The 20,612-nt window shown below is 39.4% G+C and overlaps 1 protein-coding gene across 1 annotated transcript in view; it reads right to left on the reverse strand.

Moving 5' to 3' along the window:
- Positions 1-3,443: 3,443 nt before the first annotated feature.
- KIAA0232 (KIAA0232 ortholog) overlaps positions 3,444-20,612 on the reverse strand; it is a 65,716-nt gene continuing 48,547 nt past the window's right edge. The window contains exons 6-9 of the mRNA XM_048305146.1: positions 16,829-20,126; positions 9,111-9,192; positions 7,054-7,151; positions 3,444-6,073 (exon numbers count right to left, since the gene is read on the reverse strand). Of these exons, the coding sequence (XP_048161103.1) occupies positions 5,894-6,073; positions 7,054-7,151; positions 9,111-9,192; positions 16,829-20,126 (3,658 nt within the window). The 3' untranslated portion in view covers positions 3,444-5,893. The remainder of the gene's footprint in view (positions 6,074-7,053; positions 7,152-9,110; positions 9,193-16,828; positions 20,127-20,612) is intronic.

Raw genomic sequence — 20,612 nt, forward strand, 5'->3', positions numbered from 1 at the left:
ATATCTCAGAAATGCAGAATCCTAAGTGCCCATAAATAACTGTTAGCAAAGTATCCATGGTACCTCTGTTACAGATCTTCACTCATCACTAAATTATGCCAGAGAAGGAAACACGGTTGTTATTATGCACAGCTGCATAATGAAAAGTTGGAGTTCTATAACAGATTTATTCTCTTACGCAAGTACAATTTAAATTAAATTTCCAAAAGCAAACAGATCTATTCTATAGCAGTTGCCAACATGGCAACTTCCTAGTGGAACTCACTACAAAGAAAAAAAGTACTGGACTAAAAATCAATTGTTGTCTATACCTAGGAAGGATGAATTAAACTAAGTAACATTCAGTTTGGGCAGGGAACAGATCCCATTATTATGTCTCCATGAATCTGCAGTGCTGCAAAGAATTTAGTATTTTTTTATTGAATACAATTACAGGAAAAATGGTGGAAAAATATTTAAAACCCATGAATAACAACTTAGACTTCCTGAAGACTTTGTTGCCAAATAGATGAGGGTTCCAGAGTCAAATAATTGAGGGCTAGAGCTCCATTGCAAAGTGAGGACATTAAGAAGCCAAATATCAATGCAAAAATTAGAAGTTATTAAATGTAAGAAAAAAAGGAAAAAGGCAAAATCCTACTTAAAGGGTATTGGAAACATATTGAATGAGGGCTTCGGTGGATCGATGCCGTGTTTGTCCCTGCTGGGTCCCTCGTGGCCCTCTTAGGCGGCGCTCTGCCAGCACCCACGCGTGCACACAGTCTCACCTTGGCAGTGGTTGTGAACAGCCGCTCACACACACAGGCTGTGCACAGACCGGAGACAGAGAGGCGAGAGGGGTTCTCTGTGTGCAGTTCTGAGGTGTTTAATGGCAATACCCCGAAGAGAGGCAAGAAAGAACAACCAAACCGAAAGCCCACGCCCGTTTTATCCAAAAAACTCCCAAAGGCAGGCAGAGCATTTAAAACCAATGGTCTGAGGGCTAGGGGGCAGAGGCAAGGTTGAATGGCATAACAGGGGCCAATGGGAAAAGGGATGGGAGGGGGGAGAGGGCCAGTGACCATCAGAATCTAGACAAAGGGAGAACTTTCCAGCACAGTGTTGTAGGGAGAGATCACTTTTAGGGTAACTTGGGGGGTGTAAAGTGGACTTAGCCACCGCAACAGAAACATAAAGGCTGTTCTTAATATTCATTATTGCACAAATAAAGTAACTGCAAAAATGAAAAATTCAACACCAAGTTCTGTCCCGTATCTGTAAGGGATCAGGCTGGCCCATCATAGCAGGTAGAGGTTAATGAGGCAAATCGCTCCTCAGACAATGGGCCTAAACAACACACAAGTTGTACTTTTTTTCAAGTAAGTTGGGGATCAGTAAAGGAGAAAACTACACAAGTTTGTGTGGGTCATGACATCATTTCTGACACATTTGTCTAATATGTTCCTAAAAAACTCCAGTGGTGGAAATGGCACCCTTTTTTTAGGTGCTGCTTATGTATTTGCTTTCAGTACTGCTATTGTACTGTACTGCTCTTTGCTTGAGCATTTCCATGGCTACACACAGAAAAGCAGAGATTAATCTGGAAGTGTACTCATCTATACTTTTTAACAGTATTTCTAACAGGCATGATTGCTTAGAGTGGTTTGAGAAGAAATTCAAGAATTTGGAGACAAGGAGAGTTGCTGCTTCTCCTGTGTCTCTGCTTGTAGTAAGTAAAATAAGGCCTGTGCAGAAATGATGGGTAGTTAACCATTAACAATTCCTGAAATCTTTATATGACAAGCAGCTGTAGCACTATTAAATGGCTGTTACTGCTGTTAATAGAAGGGACCCTGCATTTTTACCGAGGGACACAGAGACTTAGGGCTTTTGTAGCCTTCCAGAATCATTTGCCCTACAGGAAGGCCATCAGGCAGAAGGCAGTGTCCATGGCAGCCTCTCAGCTCAGCCTCTGTCCTCACTGTTTATAGGTGAAGTTGTTACACACAGATGAAGTAGGGCAGTGTTTTGTCACTCAGTGGCTTTTTCTCAGCAGCATGTTGGCCCACTGCCAGCTCTGTCAGCTGCTTTTTCCTGTTCATCCCATTATCACTCCATTGGAGCACAGAGGTAGATCATAAAATTTATAAGCACCTGCATGTAATACTACATTTTCAGAGGAACTTGAACAATGGAACAGAAGTCTTACAGTAGGAAGCTAAAATGTATCAGTAAAGTCTCCTTTGTCACAAACCTCTGGAGTCCTGTTGCTAATAGTTTCACAGGTAATAAAGGAAAATTATGTGAGATGCTGTATGTGAAAGGTAATGACTAATTAATTTGGGATAATACTTAACTATGCTGGTCCTGGCAGAGAAAGAATGAGTTACTGTGAAGGAATCCTGGCTTTCCAGAAGGTTCACTACCTTTCCATGTATTTTCACATCAGACACTCCCATGAAGTCACAATGTGACATGCATTTACAGCCTGTCCTCCCATTGACAGATGCATTTGCTGCCTAGAACTATACAGTCATTTTTGCATGACAGAAGCATTTTTTACACTGGAAACAAATTCTTTATGATACATGTATTTAGTATTAATTCAGATACAGGAACTGAAAAGCCTGGCTGATGCAATGTAGTTCTTTAATCAAGCATCTTCTACAAACGCTATGAAAATATACTCCTTCTGCTGTATTTAAGAAATAATTGAGAATAATGTAGGCCTTTAAAAGTTTCAACGATGAAGTTTGAACAAAAGTACTCACCAAAGGACCTTACAGAGTGACTCTTCCATTATTTCCAAGCGTGAGTTTCTGTGTTGTTTTCACTGGACTTCTAATTCAGCAGAGTCAGAATCATTCTGCCCAGGATCCCAAGTCACTTTGGCTGCAGACTTACAACACCAAAGAGCACAAGGCTCCACCAAGTGGAATGTGAGCTGTTGGGACTTTTTTTCTTTTCTATGAAAGGAGGTGCAGCCATAGACTTAGGAAAGTGCACTTTGTTGCCACAGATGCAGTTTTTCACTTATATCACATAGAAGTGAGATACTGATTATTTGATGGCTGAACACAAGTTGAAAGCAGAAATAGAAGTCTGCTGGGTTAGATCCCGTATTACATACAAGTTCTGTAACTGTTATGTGAGAGAGGGTCTGCTTGGGTCAGGTTTTTTTTTGAAAAGGTCTCATGTTTTCTAAACATGAATTTATCATTATAAATTAACAATTAACTTCTACAGAAATAAAGTGGGGACAAAGCTAATTTTGTCTTTTTTTTTTTTTTTTAAGAACATATGCAATGTATTTAATTTTCCTACATCCTAAAAATAGTTTAAAAAATTACAGCAATGAAAAGGACTCCTAAGCTACTTCTCCAGAATGTTTAATGCTTAACTGCATGTTGTATCTAACTTGTACACATTACAAAAGAAAATGAAGACACACACACACCATCCAATTGTCCTTTTATATTTTTATTCGGTGTTAAGTAACTCCACAAGAAAACAAAATCAGTTACTCTGGTGTACGTGAAATCAGAACAATACAACCACTTGAAGCAAAAAGTAGAAACAAATTTCAGCCCAGGAATGGAAAACTGATACTTCAGTGCTATGGATATGCAATGCGCTTCATCCCACAGAGCGGTTCAGCGTATGCCAACCTTTAATGCTCTTGTTGTTATTGTTGTTGGTGTGTGTTTCTATCCATATAGAAAAACTAAAAACCACACTTCAACTCTCACTGAAAGCCTTAGAGCTTTAGCTGTTAAACTATGAAAACAAGTAAAGACAATTTGTTATTGCCCAAACTCAATCTAGGATTTTATTCTCCCCAAAGGTGCTGGAATCATTACATGCCACAATGTAACTACGAGCAACACCTTTGTTACTTTTGAGCCCTTTCTTACCAACAAAGCAGCTCTAGCCAGAATAACTGAGCTGAAGTTTGTGTTTGAAATATGTCCATTTGGTCATTTCCTGTTCTCAAATGAAGTTCTATTCCATTCTTCACTGTAGTGATTTGAAGAATTTGTGTGTAAAGTTCTTTTTTACTTTCATGTTATAGTTAACTAGTTTCAGTGCAGGTGCTAAACAACCTCTCAAGGAAGCTCCAGAAGAAAGTAAAATATATAAAAATCTATTCAAAGTCTGCAAATAAATTAAGAAAAGAAACTGTAAAGTGTCAAAAGATTTGTTGTATGAATACAAACCCTAAAACATAGTCTAAGAGGAGGACCAAAAGAAAGTCCTTGGGTAAGGGCAACCAAGCCAGTTTTAGCAAGTATCTCACAAAAAGCATCGCACAAAGACTGGCATGGTTTCCCAACCACGTATTTAAATTCTTACACTGTCAATTGAATAAAGGCAACAAAACCCAGTTACTCAGAAAGCATTTCTAGCACAGAACATATTTCAAAGGCAGTTCAGCTCACATTTCAAACAGCGACATTTCTTGTGAGGTTTATTGCCTGTCAAAAATAATGGTGAAGCTTTTCAAGTCAGTATTGGACTTTCTGCACTTCCTGGTGTTATAGACATGCTGCAGTCGTGTAGACTAGTTAGTTGTTGTCATTTTTTAAACTAGGAGTTGGTAAAAACTTAGGATGTTTAGTTTTGCAGATATTGCTCCTCCTGGCTTATACATTTTGCATAATGTGTTAAAAGCACAAGGAGTTGATAGTCTTGTACAGATGCAACTTGACAACGTATTGACTTTCTAAGTTAACGAAATAAAATTTAAAAGCAAGTCACATAAAGCAACAATCACTACTGCAATCACACATGTAAGTTGTAATCATCACCTTCCCTACCCCCACCCACCACACACATAACTTGCCCCACACATTCTCTCAGAAACACAAAATGAACTACAAGATTTACTAAATTACAGCCACAACAGCAGCTAACTGCAGCAGCCACAGGATTTCTTTCAAGTGAAGCACTGACTCTTTGCATTTAAAACATTGAACACTCTGAGCATTTTAGAGTTTCAGTCATTCAGGCTCAATTTCAGTTACAGGATGCTTTTGCAGGTTACATGAATGCCTTCATCTGCAACAAGACAACATTCTCATTACTCATTAACAAAATTCACAACAATCCACACATCACCCCAGTGGTTTATTATTTTTGGTGTTACTTTTTGAACTTCTGCCCCACATCGGCAAGTTGCTAAAAAGGACAAAAAAAGAAAAAAAGGAAAAAAAACCCCACATTGCCTCCATACCTACAAAAAATCCTTGGCTTCTCCAGTTAGCAAAAATACAAACCATGGTATCCTCAGTGTTGGTTTGCGGGAGGGGGGAGTCAGAGGATAGAAAACACAGTTTCTGTAAGTCTCTAAAGCACAACCCTGTTGTTCCTACTTCAAAGTTATGAGATTTACTGAATGAAGACTGGACAAGTCATTCATGCTTTTCTCCTGCATTCAGAAAGGCACTGATAGATTACAGTGTTAAGTATTTATCTCCCAGTTCTTAAAGAACAAAGCCTAATGTGCAGAAAGCTGAAGTCTCTGAATAGCAGAAGTAGTTGTAGACACTGCGATGCTAAGAAGATCGTAATAGTGGTAGGGCTACAGTTACGAATGAAAATAACTGCAACTAAGATGCAAAAAAGCAGTGGTACTCCTAAGACAAGCACATGCACATCCATTCTTGATTTGACAACACAATCTAGTCTAGTTCAAATAGCCAAGAATTTAACAGTATTTTTGGGGAAAAAAAAATCTTCAGCAGGACAGCTGTGTCCTCATCTATAAAATAAGCAAGAAGAGAAAGATAAATACACATCTGAATCCATTAACTGAAGAGGAAACTCAAGTTGTTGTTTTAGAGCTACAGACCCTCAAGAAGGATAGTTTTCCATCTCATGTTACTTTTCAATCATCTGTTCTACTCTGCAGTTTTTACAGTTGAGTTCGAGAAAAAAGCTCCTCCTCACACGGATCAGCCCATTCGCTTCCACCTTCTGAAGCTGTGTCTTCAGAGCTGGAGCTTTCACTGGAGTAGATCTTCTTCCTGAAGCCATTTGGTTTTGCCTCAGCATTTATATCATCTGCACATCTTGCTTCATAAACAGAAGAAACCTAAGGATTTAAACTGACAGTGTTGATGGGGAACAATAAAGAACACGCTTGCTTTTCTCTGGGCTAGGAGGTTATATGGTTTTGTAGTTGTCCAAGAGAGATGCCATGATTACAGGGCAAGTCCTCCTCTTTCCTGACTTAGTCCACTAAGTAGAAAGGACTGCAGAACAGCAGGAAAAAATGTGGGGCTTTTATTATTTTTTCCTATTCCTTAATTTTAGGATTTGCACAAAACAGCAAGAGAATCAAAAGTGAACTCAGGATGTACCTTTATCACAGTTCATGTTAGAAAAATTACTGTGAAGGTTATCTCCAAAACTTGGCAGTAAGTATTCAATAGTAAGAAAACACAGCACGTATCTGACTAAACTTCAAGGAAATGTATTTTAAATATATTTTCATCTGGATGAGTAAAGCTATAGCAAGCATGCCACAATGTTAAACTAAGTGCTATCATCACTATGAAGTTTAAAGGTATATCAGTAAATACATGTGTACATGAAATTTTTTCCCTAGCGAAAAAAAATCAGGGTTTTTTTTGCTTGTAATAAGGACAGTATTCAGCATATATTATCTTTATGCCTTTAATTACTGGTCCTTTCTGCCTCATAGTGCACTTCAGCTCACTCTACGCTTACTGAAATTAGAAGTTGAAGGAAAAGAAGACTCATGTTTAACACTCATGACAAGCAAATGCCAAGCATTCCCAAAGAAAACTGGCTTTGCTTATCTACTAGAAGTACAGCTGTTTGTACAAAGGGTTGTACTCCCCACAGTACAACACCTTGAGGAACTTTCAGAACGATGCTCAAGATGCAGAGGAAGTTAAAAAACAAAGTAAGAGAAGAGAAGCTTTTGAAAGTTTTTGCAGGAATTTGATTTGAGGGTAGACTGAGAACTGTGATGAAAGGAAAGATGCAGTAGCCCACCCCTATGAAGTAAGTAAAAAACTTCCTCCCCAAAACCATTGACAAACTTACCATATTAAAATCTAAAAGATGTTCATCATCATTGGATACTTCCTTTACATCTGCAAGTTCTCCTACACCATTCTCTCCCTTGGCATTTGTATAGCACTCTTACATTGTGTTTGTGGGGGTGTTTCAGAGGCAAAGGAAGAAAAAACAGAATTGAGGAACACTGTTATTTACATTTACCATAAATTAAAGCATCCAGAGAAGTATTCTTGGAATTCACACTCTATGCCATGTAAACTCTGTGCTTGTGGGGGATTTTATGGTCTGACACCCTTAAAAAATAAGCATAATACCTCACAGAAGCTTAATCAAATCCTACCTGGATAACCAAATAGTAAAAGAAAAAACTACTTAGATAATGAAAACACCTAAAATACTAACGTGCAAAGAGCAAGAATTACTTTTTTATGATAAATGGTTCAGCACATTTTTAAATTCTGATACTGCACTGTGTTCCACATCACTCCTATTTCTATACCCATACAGTATAGACTGAAACAGCAGCCTGATCCTCACTGAAACTCAAAAACCTCAGTTGACGTGAACGGCTGTGATTTCTACTTACCAGAGTAAACTTATATATATAATGCCAACATCTATCATGTAGATAGATACATATGGATCACATGCACTAACACCCATATATAAAAAGCACCCATACTGAAAACGGGATACAGAAAAAGCTTTGTGGAAGAGTAACACCACCTCTGAGGAGAAAGTCCCGGTCTTGTTTAAAAACTGAGTCCCAAAGAGCAAAGCCTGGCTCTGTTGTCCCTGACAGACACCCTGGCTCTGCGTCAGCAGCTCCGGAGCTGGGCCGCGTTTCCCCCGCGCGCCGGGGAAGCGCTGCCGCAGTGACGCGCGCTCGCCGCCAGGGGACAGCACCGGCCACCGCCACCGGCCACCGCCACCGGCCACCGCCACCGGCCACCGGCACCGGCCACCGCCACCGGGCTCCGCGGCCGTGCCGAGGGACACCGAGTACCCCCGCCTCGGGAAGGAAGACTGACGGCTTTCTCTGACATGGCAGCTTCTGAGCGCCAATCTGCTCTTGCACTGTGCACATTTCTATACTTGGAAGCGAAGTAAAAGTTAAGATCTTCTTAAAAGTCACCCAAACTGTCCTAAACACCAAAGTAAGGCTGATTTAGAACCAAGAACCCAGTTTAGTTGGTTGCACTTAAAGGTGCACTTCAGAAATAGTAACTGGCTAATCTACTTTCAGATTATTAAGGAACCCGGTCTCTGATCAAAACTTTCTCACCCTGAGCCTGTACCAACAGAGAGCACCAGAGATCCTGTCAACTCAGGATACAGAATGTTCTTATTTAGCTTCTTGCCTTCTCCCCAGAAAAGGTGAATTGGTATGCAGGCAAAAAAAAGCTGCCTGGATTCTTGCCAGTCCACTGAAAACCTGGGCTTGAGTCAGTTGTCAGATGCTACAGATTCCTGGGAGTGCTGGAAGCACACCTGCTTCTGGTCATGAGCAGCCTGCCTACTAAGACTGGACTTGCTCTCTGTGCAGGACAGAAAAATTCCCAGACTGGTCAGTGTGAAAGGAGTGGCCAAGTGACAAATCCCTCTCCTTCCCAGTCTCAGAGATATTCCACACATTCACTGAATAACTGGCATGTTATTTATGCACACCCATAAAAGGTAATCATCATGTTTTCACATTTCTTATAGAATTACCTATCTAATAAGTACTTTTCAGGATGAAACATTAAAAAATGTAATAAAGTGTTTTCAGAATCAGAGATTTTCTGTTTACTTAATTGCAGGCTTTGGAATTAAGTAAATTTCCATAAATGTTGAGACTATTTTAAAACCACTTTCTTTTAAAACCAACTTAGAATCATGCTAGAGGTTTACTACAAGTGCAACTGAAGCATCCCAGTTCTCTCTCAAATCAGAGAATTTTTTGTGGAAGCTTACTGGTGTGGGTTTTTTAAATACAGACAGTAAATCCAATTCATCTGCAATTCCAGTCCATAACAAGGAGCATTTCATTCTAACATGGGTGCAACAGCAAGTTAGTTCTAACAGGCAGAGGTGCTTACCTTCACACTGTGATGCAGGAAAAAGGGGAGAATAGAGCGCCTTTTCCCACCAGCATTGCTTTTCCTGGCTGCCACTCATTCTCTGCAGATTAGTATTCAATATAGGAAAGTGTTTAGACAATAATCACACTTCATTATGCCATAAATAATATACTTACATGTAAAGGAGGAAACTCTGGTATTACAATGAATTTTTTCAAGTCTTACAGGTCACGCTGCTCAACTTGTAACACTAATGGGAAATGACTGTCAAACTACAGTGAACATCCATTCTCTGAACTCTTACAGCCAATATGAATTCCATGCTGGGGCTCAGACTTTGCCCATACAGAGTTACACAAATCCAGAAAAAAAAAATTAATTCCAGCCCTACACTTTATAATCTAGAGAGAGCTACCCGATAGATGAAAGTATTAGTGAAATGTTAGCCAACATGACAAATAGTTCAGTGTAAAACAAAACAGAAAAGAAAGTGAACAAAAAGTGGCAAAATTTCATGTTTGAAGTTTGGAAGGATGAATTAGCAGTACCATTACCCAATGGGAAAACACAAAATTAGAGAATTTTGTGTCAACATGAAGAAGTGGTTATGAGGATGATCAATGATTTGTATTTGTGCTAGAAGTAATCTAATCACTAAGATTGCCAAAATACTCTCCCTTCCCCCGTATTTTAATGCTAGTTTAACTTTACCAGAGGCCTTTCCTTACAGAATTGACAGACACGGCTAAAATACCAAGGGCTTGTCACAACAGACATGTCCTCAGTTCCATGGCTGTACCTGAGGTAACCCCATTAGCCTTCAAACGACAATGCCAGCTTGTAACATCCTCTATAGCTATAAAAAACAAACTATAGTGCAACTGCCTACAACAAACACTAACAAATGAGCTTCAACACTGACTTTCTAGCCAGCTTCCTCCTCTGTAAACTTGAGAATGTTTAAACATGGAAGATTAATGAGCATCTTTTTGTTCGTCCTTAAGCTACTGTAGAACTACACACTCATAGAACTTAAACTTACAAACACTTATTCCTTAATAAAGAGAAGCCCCTCTCAAACCAAAGGAATGACTCAAGAGCACTGTATTTAGAAACATGTCCTAGATTCAACTTATTTGAACTTATCTGTGCTGGTTTCCTGTCATAAGACTGAGAAACAGTCTTTTTGGAACCACCCTCCAAAAATTCGAACTTTTAATTCCAGAAAATGGAGTTCTTAGAAACTTAAGCCATTGGTAGGTGTCTTTTTTAACATTAGAAAAAAAAAAAGAAAAATAAAAAAAGCACAGTAGCTCAAGAGTATAAGCAGGACTTCGTAAGAAATATGTACATTTACAAATATATTCAATCCTGAAAGCCTCACTCTGTGCTGATTATAGATAGAGGCATCTAACTCTACAGGCACAATGCTTTATTAACTTCAAAGTCTCTGCTACTGCTGCTGTCACACCTGCACACGGGATAAGCTGGATGAACCCCAGCAGGTTACAAGCAAAGCCAGCTTGAGCCTGGCAGGGCATAACAAGTGCAGCAGCCTTCCTTCCTGGGCTGAGGCACCAGCAGAGCCCAGCACCTGCTCTGGGATGGCTCTGTGACTGAACTGACACTGGCTGCTTCAGCCCCTCTATGCTTCCGTCACAGCCCCGATACCTGGAGAGCTGGAGCAGGTCAAAGAGCTCCCAGCTCAGTGCAGAGTTTTTGTTTGGGAGGGGATAGAGGGCACTTCTGATGTCCATTTTACACATCTGTGGAAGAAGAGTTTTTTCCTACAGTTGCTTAAGTGTTTCCTAGAAATGCACAGTCTCACATTGTGAAATTTTTTGTGAATTCAAGAGACACTCCCAATCAGTAAATACAAAATACCAACTCCAGAATAGCACCAAGAGTCTACCTTCCTTTGCTGGCAATTTTTCCCTTTTAAAACACGATTTTCAATTTATGTCTCCTTCTCCTCCTCTCTCTCACACACACTCATATATACTTCCAGTGTTTTATGAAAAGTTTTAAGTTGTCCAGCTAACCATCTAAATAGCTGTTATTTAGAATAGTTCTGGTATTAAATATTGTGACTGGAAGTCTCTCCTTTCTGAAACTATTCATATTTATTTTACTTTATTCTTAAGTTGAACTCATAGCAGGGCAAAACCAGCTGTAGTGCTGTTTCACTCCCAGTTTTGCTGCTGGTCAGAGGGAAGACTGCTGGGTTTCCTTTCTGTTTTTACAGCTAGGCACAGGGTAACTGAGGCTTCTCCTAGACTATTAGATACTAATTTGGAAACACCATCACTGACTAGCTGTACTGCTTCAGCATACTTGCTGACAAGGGTCATGGCTGACAAGGGTGACAAGAGGCTTGCAGAATGTGAACAGAATAAGCACTAAAGCCTCAGTATGGTCTGAATAAATATTATCAGAATTGTTACAACTGACAGAAAAAATCATATTAATCTGTAAGCACAGATTTATTTGAACCTGCTCTGCAACCCCTTACTATCAGGAAGAATACAACACATGAATAATTCAGAAGTCAAAGCAGCAATGAACCCACTGAGTCCCATTCCAAAAGATCAGGTCCTAATTTTAGTTCATCAGCCACCCAGTGAAGATACACTTGGCTCAAGAAGCCAGTCACAAATGAACAAAGGGAGCCGAGTCGAGACTTCATAATCTTAAAACCTATTTGGCAGTAACCTCATTGTTGAATTTCACTGAAAATATACGTGCAAGGGACTCTATTAGATAATCTAGCCTCTACTCTTGCACAAAGCTGGATTCAACTACAATGCATCATTCCTACATTCAGCCTCATCAAGGCAGAATTTCCACTGCTTCCCTAAAAAATAATTGAGCCTTACAGTATGCTCATTGTCTGGTTAGAATTCTTATTCTCCAATTTCCCTTACTGTGATTTAAGGTCATCACATCCAGTTCCTTTGCGTTTACCAGAGACTACAGAACAACACAGCTTTTCCCTTATCTCCTCTAACTATGAATATGGCTTCTGCAAAACTGCTGCCTTTGCTCCAAGTCTCTCTTATTTGAGATAAAACACCCCCAGTTCCTTCACTCTGTTTTTGTAAGTAGTGAACTTGATGTTCTCTCGTCAAGACACCTTTCCTGATACACAGAGCCCAATACTCTAGCAGAGCAACTCCCCTCTTACAGGAGAGCATTCCTGTTCATGGATCTCAATCTTGCTGTCTTTTGCAGTGTGTCATTCCTGATTTACACTCAACTATGATCTATTTGAAGATGCTTTTCTGTTTCACATAACTGCCTCACCTGTCACTCCTCCCATTGTGTTTGTAAAGAGAGTTATTATTTTCTGTAGAAATTTCAGTTGCCCCTGCAGGATTACATTTTACATTTCAGACACTGCTCCACTTTAACAACCTTTTGATTCTAATCCTGTCTTCCAGGACTGCAGACTTTCCCAGTTTCTTATCATCAGGGATTTTCATAAACATGCCACACACTAGAAAAAATACTCATCTCTGTTGTCCTTCAGTAAGCCACTGGCTGTTATTCTGAGAGTGCAATCTTTCTCCTAAACTAATAATTGGAAACTTTCTCTGTTACCCATGCATTTGGGCCACTTACAATTTAGAGTATTTCTTTATGGAATTTAAGAGGGTCATTGGTTCCATTTTCCCTGAGTTCCATTTTTGTCTTTAAAAACATGATATGCTTTTTACATATTTTCTATCTTCCATGTGCTCTCAAACAAGTATTCTAGTAGGCTTTTCCCAAATTAGTTGCTGCTTTTCATGATACTTGGGTGAATATTGCTATGACTAGCTGCAACAATGTAATACCTGTCTTTTCATTTAGCAATGACAATAGATGCACTAATCAATACCTTGGATATCACATTATCCCAGCTTTCCAAGCTTGTTAGTTCTGTTTCTCAAATATCTTTCTGTCATCTTTCTGTTTCTGATTTACTTCTAGAACTTTCAGGTGTACCAAATCTTTTTTATTGGCTTTGTTTAAACCTTGGTTTTTTTCCTCATGATTTTTAAACTGTTATTGTGAACTCTATCTTTTTTAAGTCCTTTCATACAAGCCCTTCAATATCTCTGCAAAATAATGTTTTCTTAATTAGAAGGTTAGAGCTTAGGAGTCTTTGTAGGTGTTTTCATCACCTGCCCTGATCAGCACTTACCAAGAACTATCTGGATCAGTCCTGTCTTAGGTAGCCCCCAAATTACTCACTCTTTTACAGTCAGTCCTTTGTTTTGTATGTGCATGACTCTACATGCTCTTTTTCCACTTGATTCCCCTGATTTTAAGGCATGCAGCAGACCTCTCTGAATTTTGTCTCCCCCTTATCACTACCTGGATTTATGGCAGTTTATCTTCTACATTGCTGACCTCAGAACCAAGGTTTATAAAGCACTCTGCTTCCCTTCCTCTCTTGACAGCCCTTTCTAAAAGGGTTATGCACTTACATTGCATTACTCCAGTCCAGCACAGAACCTCACCAAATCTCATGGCCAATTCAGTCATGAGATCCACAAACACAGTTTTTGTCAGTAAAATTTCCTCATCCCCAAAACCTTAGGTGTCTTCAGACCTTAAAACCCCTTTTATCTATCTCAAGGACCCAACAGTACGAGCATTCTTAGAGCGTACCTGCTGGTTTGGAGCCCGCATAAAATGTGTTGATAGGAGATGCAGTGTTGGTATATTATTCACAGGCCATTAACTGGTCCACATTGGGTACTTACCCATGACTCCACAGCTAAACGGTAGGAGCATTTACTTGGAAGAAAAAGGACTGTCCTTGGTGGGGGCAAGGGAGCTGTGTTTGTGGGGTTTTATGTAGTTGTTTGGGTGGAAAGTGCTGGCGGTTTTTTGTTGAGGTTGTTTGGTTTGGACTTTTTAAAAAAAATATTATTTTGTTGGTTTCATTTTGTTGTTGGTTTGATTTTAGTTTTTTTTAATCTTATGGCTAGGTATATAAATATCATTCATGTTTGAAAAAGTTCTGCAGGAGCTATTTGCAAATTCCTGCTGCAAAATACACTATAATTCTAAAACAAGTGCTCTAATATAGAAGGTAAGAGGGAGGAAACTGAACCAGATTCTCCTACAGTCTTGTTTATAAATAGGAGGTATTCAGAGATGTGTGTTTGCACAGCACATATGTAACTCCAGTTTAAGTGATGCAAAACAGAATGTGTTACTATTACACTGTGGTTTATACTAGTATTTTCACATCCATTATTTATGCAAAAATGTTGGAGGTACCTCAGAACACAACTCAAACTTTACATTAGATGACTGAGTTAAACAGTGACTTTAATTTCTGTCCTAAGTCAAGCATAGAAACACAGAAAGTTTCATTAAAAAAAAAAATCTTTACAAATATTGATCTATACTAATCAGTCCAGACCATAGTGCCTGCTTTTCCCCCATGCATGTATGTGTGGGGTGTCCATGAAAAGTTTCTCCTAGACTGTCCTAATTCTAGGTATTTTATATTGATTTTGCTTAATGCTCGTGAAAATAAGTAATACCACTCTTAAAAAGAAAAAAGGCTCGCATCTTTTATAGACACTTTTAATGTGCCAAAAAGCCAATTACCTTCAGACTCCAACTACTGGTGCTTAGAAAAGCCCGGAGTGTGCTCACACCTTCTTGAGACACGGTAGATACAGGGGGATGAGTTAACCCAGGCTGTCTGAGCTTAGGGGGTAACCAAGCTCCCCAGGCCCCCCAGGAAGAGCTTAATTGCAAACCAAACTGGAGTCTAGACTGCTGAGAGGGTTGTTGGCCCTTTGTACTTCTCAGTGGTTTATCACTTTGAAGCTATGAAAATGCCTACAAAATCATGTGACCTGAGCAAGGGAAGCAGTAGGTTTTCCTCTTGCACTAAGGAACTTAAATAAAATAAAATACCAGAGCTTTCTGAGCACTGTTCACTACCAAAAGCCCCAGAGCTACCATAAACTATGGTACCACTGTAAACTTACACCAGCCATTTACTAGTTTCTTGAATGGATAAGTGGTTGAAGTGAATAAGCAGCCTCACAGGGCACTACACATCCAGAAAGAAGATCTGAAAAGGGCTGGAAGGAACTTCAGGCTCTTGCTGTCACATGTAACTGTATAATCATTTGTTTGTTCATTGTTCCCTACTGCATGATGAAGTTAGATTTCCCCAACTCCTACTAAAAGGCAATTACAGAATCTGTTCTGACTTACAGTCTATTAATTTTTTTTGATGACTCCTTCTGCAAGGCCTGGCACAAAAACAGAAACTTCCTAGACCCCAGTAAAGATTTTTGAAGCCACTTCATCTCTGTTAACTTAACAGAGCAGGAGGAAGCAAGATGTCTAGAAAGGGTCTGGAAAAGCCACAAACTTGATTCTCTTGTGCAAGCAGGAGATATCAACTTACTGATGCTGGGAAAAGAAGCAATTAATTTAAAGGAGGATGAGAGAAGCAGCAAATAAGGAAGAAGGAAAATAAGAAAGTCTGATTTTGTTCAACAAAAAGGTGAGCTTCAGTTTTAGCAAGAGAAAGGTTAGCTTGCCTGTATATGAGTTAGTGTTTCAAACTTATAATTGAGAAATATGCAATTGCACAACACAAGCTGGGTGCAACTCTTCAGTTGAAAGTGGAAAAACTTCCTCCAAACGTAAATATTACAACTGCTGAGTATGTGCAAGAGGAGGCTGAAGAGGAAAAGAAAATATAAGATGTAAGCAAAAGAAAATGTAAGATGTAACTTATACCTATCCAGACAATATCTCTGGGCTGGCCACACATCTAATTGATTTTGATAGTTACATGTTTCTACTCAAGAGCAGAGGGAGCTCACAGCAAGAAAAACTCAGGGTATTTTTGGCTAGAATGGATTTTTTACCTTGATTATTACTTAACTTATGGCTAAAATTACTGGAAAGAAAACTCTGATCTTAACCCATATTTATGCTGAGTCTTTCTTATAGTACTGTGGTAGTGATGGATATTTTGCATCCACATTTTATTTCTTTTTGGCTCTATGCTGACAAGAGGATGCTTTAATTTCCAGACAATTAAGCCTTTTTACAAGCCTTTCTTTGCTGAAGTTTACATCCAGTAGTTCAACTCCAAATTCTTCTACTTGGAAGTAACTATATTCAAAAGACTGGCTTCAGATCTTTTTCTTCAGAATTTTAAAATATGTTTGAATTAAAATCAGTAATATTTCATTACTCAAAATTTATGCACATTTTAACATTTTATATGTAAATCAGATAACCTAAAAACCTAAGGTAAACAGATTTTAAAGCCACATGAGTGTACACATGCATATATTTCTAAAGGTATGCAAGATGACACCAAAATACCTGAAGATGGTTTATTTTTCACAGAATCACAGAACGACTGAGGTTCAAAAGGAACTCTGGAGGTCATCATGTCCAACTCCCCCTGCTCAAGCTGGGCCCAGTAGAGCAGGCTGCCCAGGACCTTGTCCAGATGTCTTTTGAAATCTCCAAGGATGGAGACTCTACAACCTTCCTGGGCAACCAGCGCCAGCACTCGGTCACCCTTACAATAAGCAAGTTTATTCTTATGTTCAGATGGAACCTCCAGTTTCTCTACAAAACTGTATTTTCTAGAGATCTATACAATCACAAACATTTACTCTAAACTGTCACATGACAAACTGCTGGTTATCAGCTGCCAGCTGCAAATTCTGTAATTTTATATATCCACATACCTCTTCATGCTCTCCTGAAGAAACAGGATTATCCTCATACGTGGGGAAATGACACCCTGCTTTACAACTGCAAAACCTGCCAGTCTCCTCACGTGGCTCCACTATTCTGCAGTTTACTTTAGAGCTCTCCACCACTCTCCCTTCTAGAGATTCTTTCATACTGCATTCTAAGCAGGGATCTTGGTTTCCTACTGGCAACATCCCGGCCGACTCTTCTTGGGAATCCAGTGATGTCTGTGCACTCTTCTCCATTCCAGACTTTTTTAATCTGGGAAGGAATTTTCCAGATTCAAGCTCTGATTTTCCATAATAATGCCCTTCTTTTTCTGCATCTTCTTCCAGAGGTTTGAGATCTGCTTGTGGATCCTCAAATACATCTACTTGAGGAGGAACAGCAATACCTCCCTCATCTTTTTCTGACTCAAATTCTGACTCGCTTCCACCACCTGGAGAAAGTTCAGATGCAGAAATTGGGCGAAAGTGAGTCCTCGGAGAAATCCGTATAGCCCTGTACTGCGTTCGATCAACACCACATATCCTGGGGTGTAAAACCTCACTGTCTGAATCAGAGCACAGAATCGACTTAGGTTTAAAACTAGGGCTGAAAGATGCGATTCCTTCTGGCTCAAATGAACACTCTACATGAAGAACTTGTGAAAATGGATTGTTCAGGTCAAAGGAAGAGAATGAGTATTCAAGCCCTGGTTCTTCGACTTGAAAATTACCACAAGCTCCCAGTAAGTCTTCATGGAAGATAAAAGAAAAACCCTTATTTAATCCATTATCTCCACTCTTTGATTGCTCATTCTGCTCAAATGATACAAACGGCCTCCATAATTGCCTGTGGCCAGGAGCAAAGCTATTACCTGGAGTCATAAAAACATCTGTACCAGCTATTGTCACCACATCAGAAGCTGCACACTGCAGTAAGCTCCCCTTTGAGTGACCAGGTGGCACCACTGCCCATTCTCCATCACTGTTAAATGTTTTGAGCTCCCCATACACACCACCAAGTATAAATGAGTTTTCTTTATCCTGGTTAACATCCCAGGGTTTTGATGGTGTGGTATAGTCACCACCATCTACTTTTGATAAATCATTTGAGACAAAGGCTCTCTTCTCTACATTCTCCTTTTGACCTTCCCAAAGGTGATACTCTGATCTTTGCACTGCTTTATTGGGTTCCTGGAGGGTTTCAACTTTTGCTTCTGTATCCAAACAGCAGCAATAGTTATTTACATCCGTTGAAAACAATTCATCTTCTATTCCTTCTATTTCTACCATCGCTGCAGAATTTCTGTCTGTCATATTTGTCCAAATATCTTTAATAACCCCTGAGCTGTAGCCATCTCCATGTGGACTGCTTTCCCTACACCCTTGTGTAGTTTCATAGTCTTTACTTTCTGCTTTTTGTTCTAGCTGAATACCACAGACAGATTCTAGCTTAGATTTCTTTTTGAAAATCAAAGTGGGCATTTCTCCTAAACCTCTAGCTTGTTGCTGGCAGGTTTCTTCTGGCAGAAAATCTAGAATTTCTTCATCTACATAATTCGAAGACACTCTAGGAACTACATAATTAATATCTTCTGCATTAAATTGCGTGGATTCTTCATATGGAATATTTATAGTCTCATTGTCTGAACGTGTTTCTTCCGAGTGTGACCATGGACTACAGGTTCTTGTTGAAAGATTAGAACAGTGTTCATTTTCATCAAAGGCACTATTTTTGGTCCATATTAGCAATCTAGACTGTGTTTTCCCAAGAATATTAGCAGTGCTACTAGAATCTGCATTTTCATTTCCCAAGTTGAGTGTTTCAAAAGAAAATGGTAAAACAGAGTTACTGCATTGCACTTCAAACACTGAAAAACAAGAGTTTATACCAGACCCTTCATTAATATCTGAAAAGAGCTCTTGATTGCCAGCAAGCATGTGTGAATTAAGCATTGTGCTGTCTAGGATGGGGGAGAATCTAATCGGAGAATCTCCTCCAAAACTTTCCCCATCTGCATCACCAGAACTAGAAGATGAACAGCACTCCCAAAATTGAGCTAAATTACTAAGATCTTGCAAGAACCACCCTTCAGCACCAACAGAGCTGGTCGAATCAGTCCATATTGCACTTTCCCCTTGCAACTCCATTCCATCTAACACTATGCAACATTCTGCCTCAAAATCAGTTTTTTCTTTACTCTTCTGTCGAATCATATTTAAAATCCGACTCTCCCCTTGCATCGTATCTGAGGCACCAGGATCCAACATGGATTGATCAATATCCACTTCATAGAAGTGCGTTAGTTCGGACAGATGAACATCATCTAAATATTTGTCGTCCTCTGGTTGAGAACATATTGAGGTCCCAGCGAGGTCAATATCCTCATTTAGAACTGCAGGCATTTCTACAAAGTGACCATCGATGAAAGTACCTGCTGCGAGGTATGTTTTATGAATATTATTGTTGCTAATACAAAGACCATGCACTGATTCAGACAACTCTTCTACAGCCTCTGATGTTACTCCACATATATCTTCTCTGTTGCGGTATGTAGTCTCCAGCTTGCTTTTTCTGCTAAGAGGAACAAAGTACTCCGTAATCGGCTCAGTATACCACAAGGGCTCTTCTTTATATTCCTTTTCATTTCTACTGTCTAAATATAAATCTTTTCCATCACTACCGCCAGCTTCTTTTCTTCCAATTTCTTTTAATGGCCTTTTACCTCTTTTGCACAGTTGTTTGATGGACCCGCTGCTGCTGCTGCTGCTGCTTCCACTGTGGACTTTTCTATCAGCCTTTTCACTGGATTTCACTGACAGCCTGCTCTGCCCATTACGCCCTTTTTTATTCCGAACCTCTCTTGTTTTGTGTCTTACTTTAATACATTTCATTGATGCCTTGTATTCACCTTGATTACCACTAGAACTTGAGCCAGCCTCACTGGATCCGGACGACCAGGAGCGGGGACGCATCTTTCCCTCAGACTTATGTCGGACTTGCTTTTTGTACAAAACAGGCTTCTCTTCAACAGTGTTGTTACTAAACTTGTTTTCTTTCTCGTTTTTACTCTTCTTCTGCTGGGTTCTTTCCTGGACAGTGGCAGATACTTTATTACTTCTGTCTTTAGTTACTTCACTTTCACTGTTGCAGTCCTTTGGAGAAGATGTATCCGTGCTAGTTGGTGGAACAGTGGATGAAGATGAGGAGCTAGAGTAAGAGCATACTTTGGATTTATTCCATACAGTCATAATTTCCTGCAGGCAAACTGGCTTTTCAGAAAGAGGAGGAAATGCTTCATAGTACCTGAAAGCAAAACAAAAGAGACATTTGGATCATAGAGCTTCAGATAAGCATTAAGAGTATTACTAAAGTATTACTAAAAACACAGCAAAGCACTACCTGTCTAATTGCTAAAAATCTAGTTTGCACTACATATGCACATGCCACTCATTGCTCTATTTGAATGCTATCAAAGGGAAAATGAAAATGAGTTTTGAAAGTGCTTATATTAATATATGTTTAGCAATATACTGCATACAAGTTAAACAATTCCCTTTTCAGAGACTGCTAAATATCACTGTAGAGAGAAATTGTGGATGCTTACAGCAGTGGTTCCAGGTTTATTAGATAATGTGGCAATTCACTACAGTCTTCTTAAGTGTTTGATTTAGATTATAAATGAGGAAGTCCTGAATTTCAGTTAGTTCAGTCCTGAATTTCAGTTTTTAAAATTCTTGTTTATGAAATGAGACACTATCTGTTAAATTCTGCAGTTTGATCGTCCAGTTA

Source organism: Corvus hawaiiensis, chromosome 5, assembly GCF_020740725.1.
Source record: "Corvus hawaiiensis isolate bCorHaw1 chromosome 5, bCorHaw1.pri.cur, whole genome shotgun sequence".
NCBI lineage: Eukaryota > Metazoa > Chordata > Aves > Passeriformes > Corvidae > Corvus > Corvus hawaiiensis.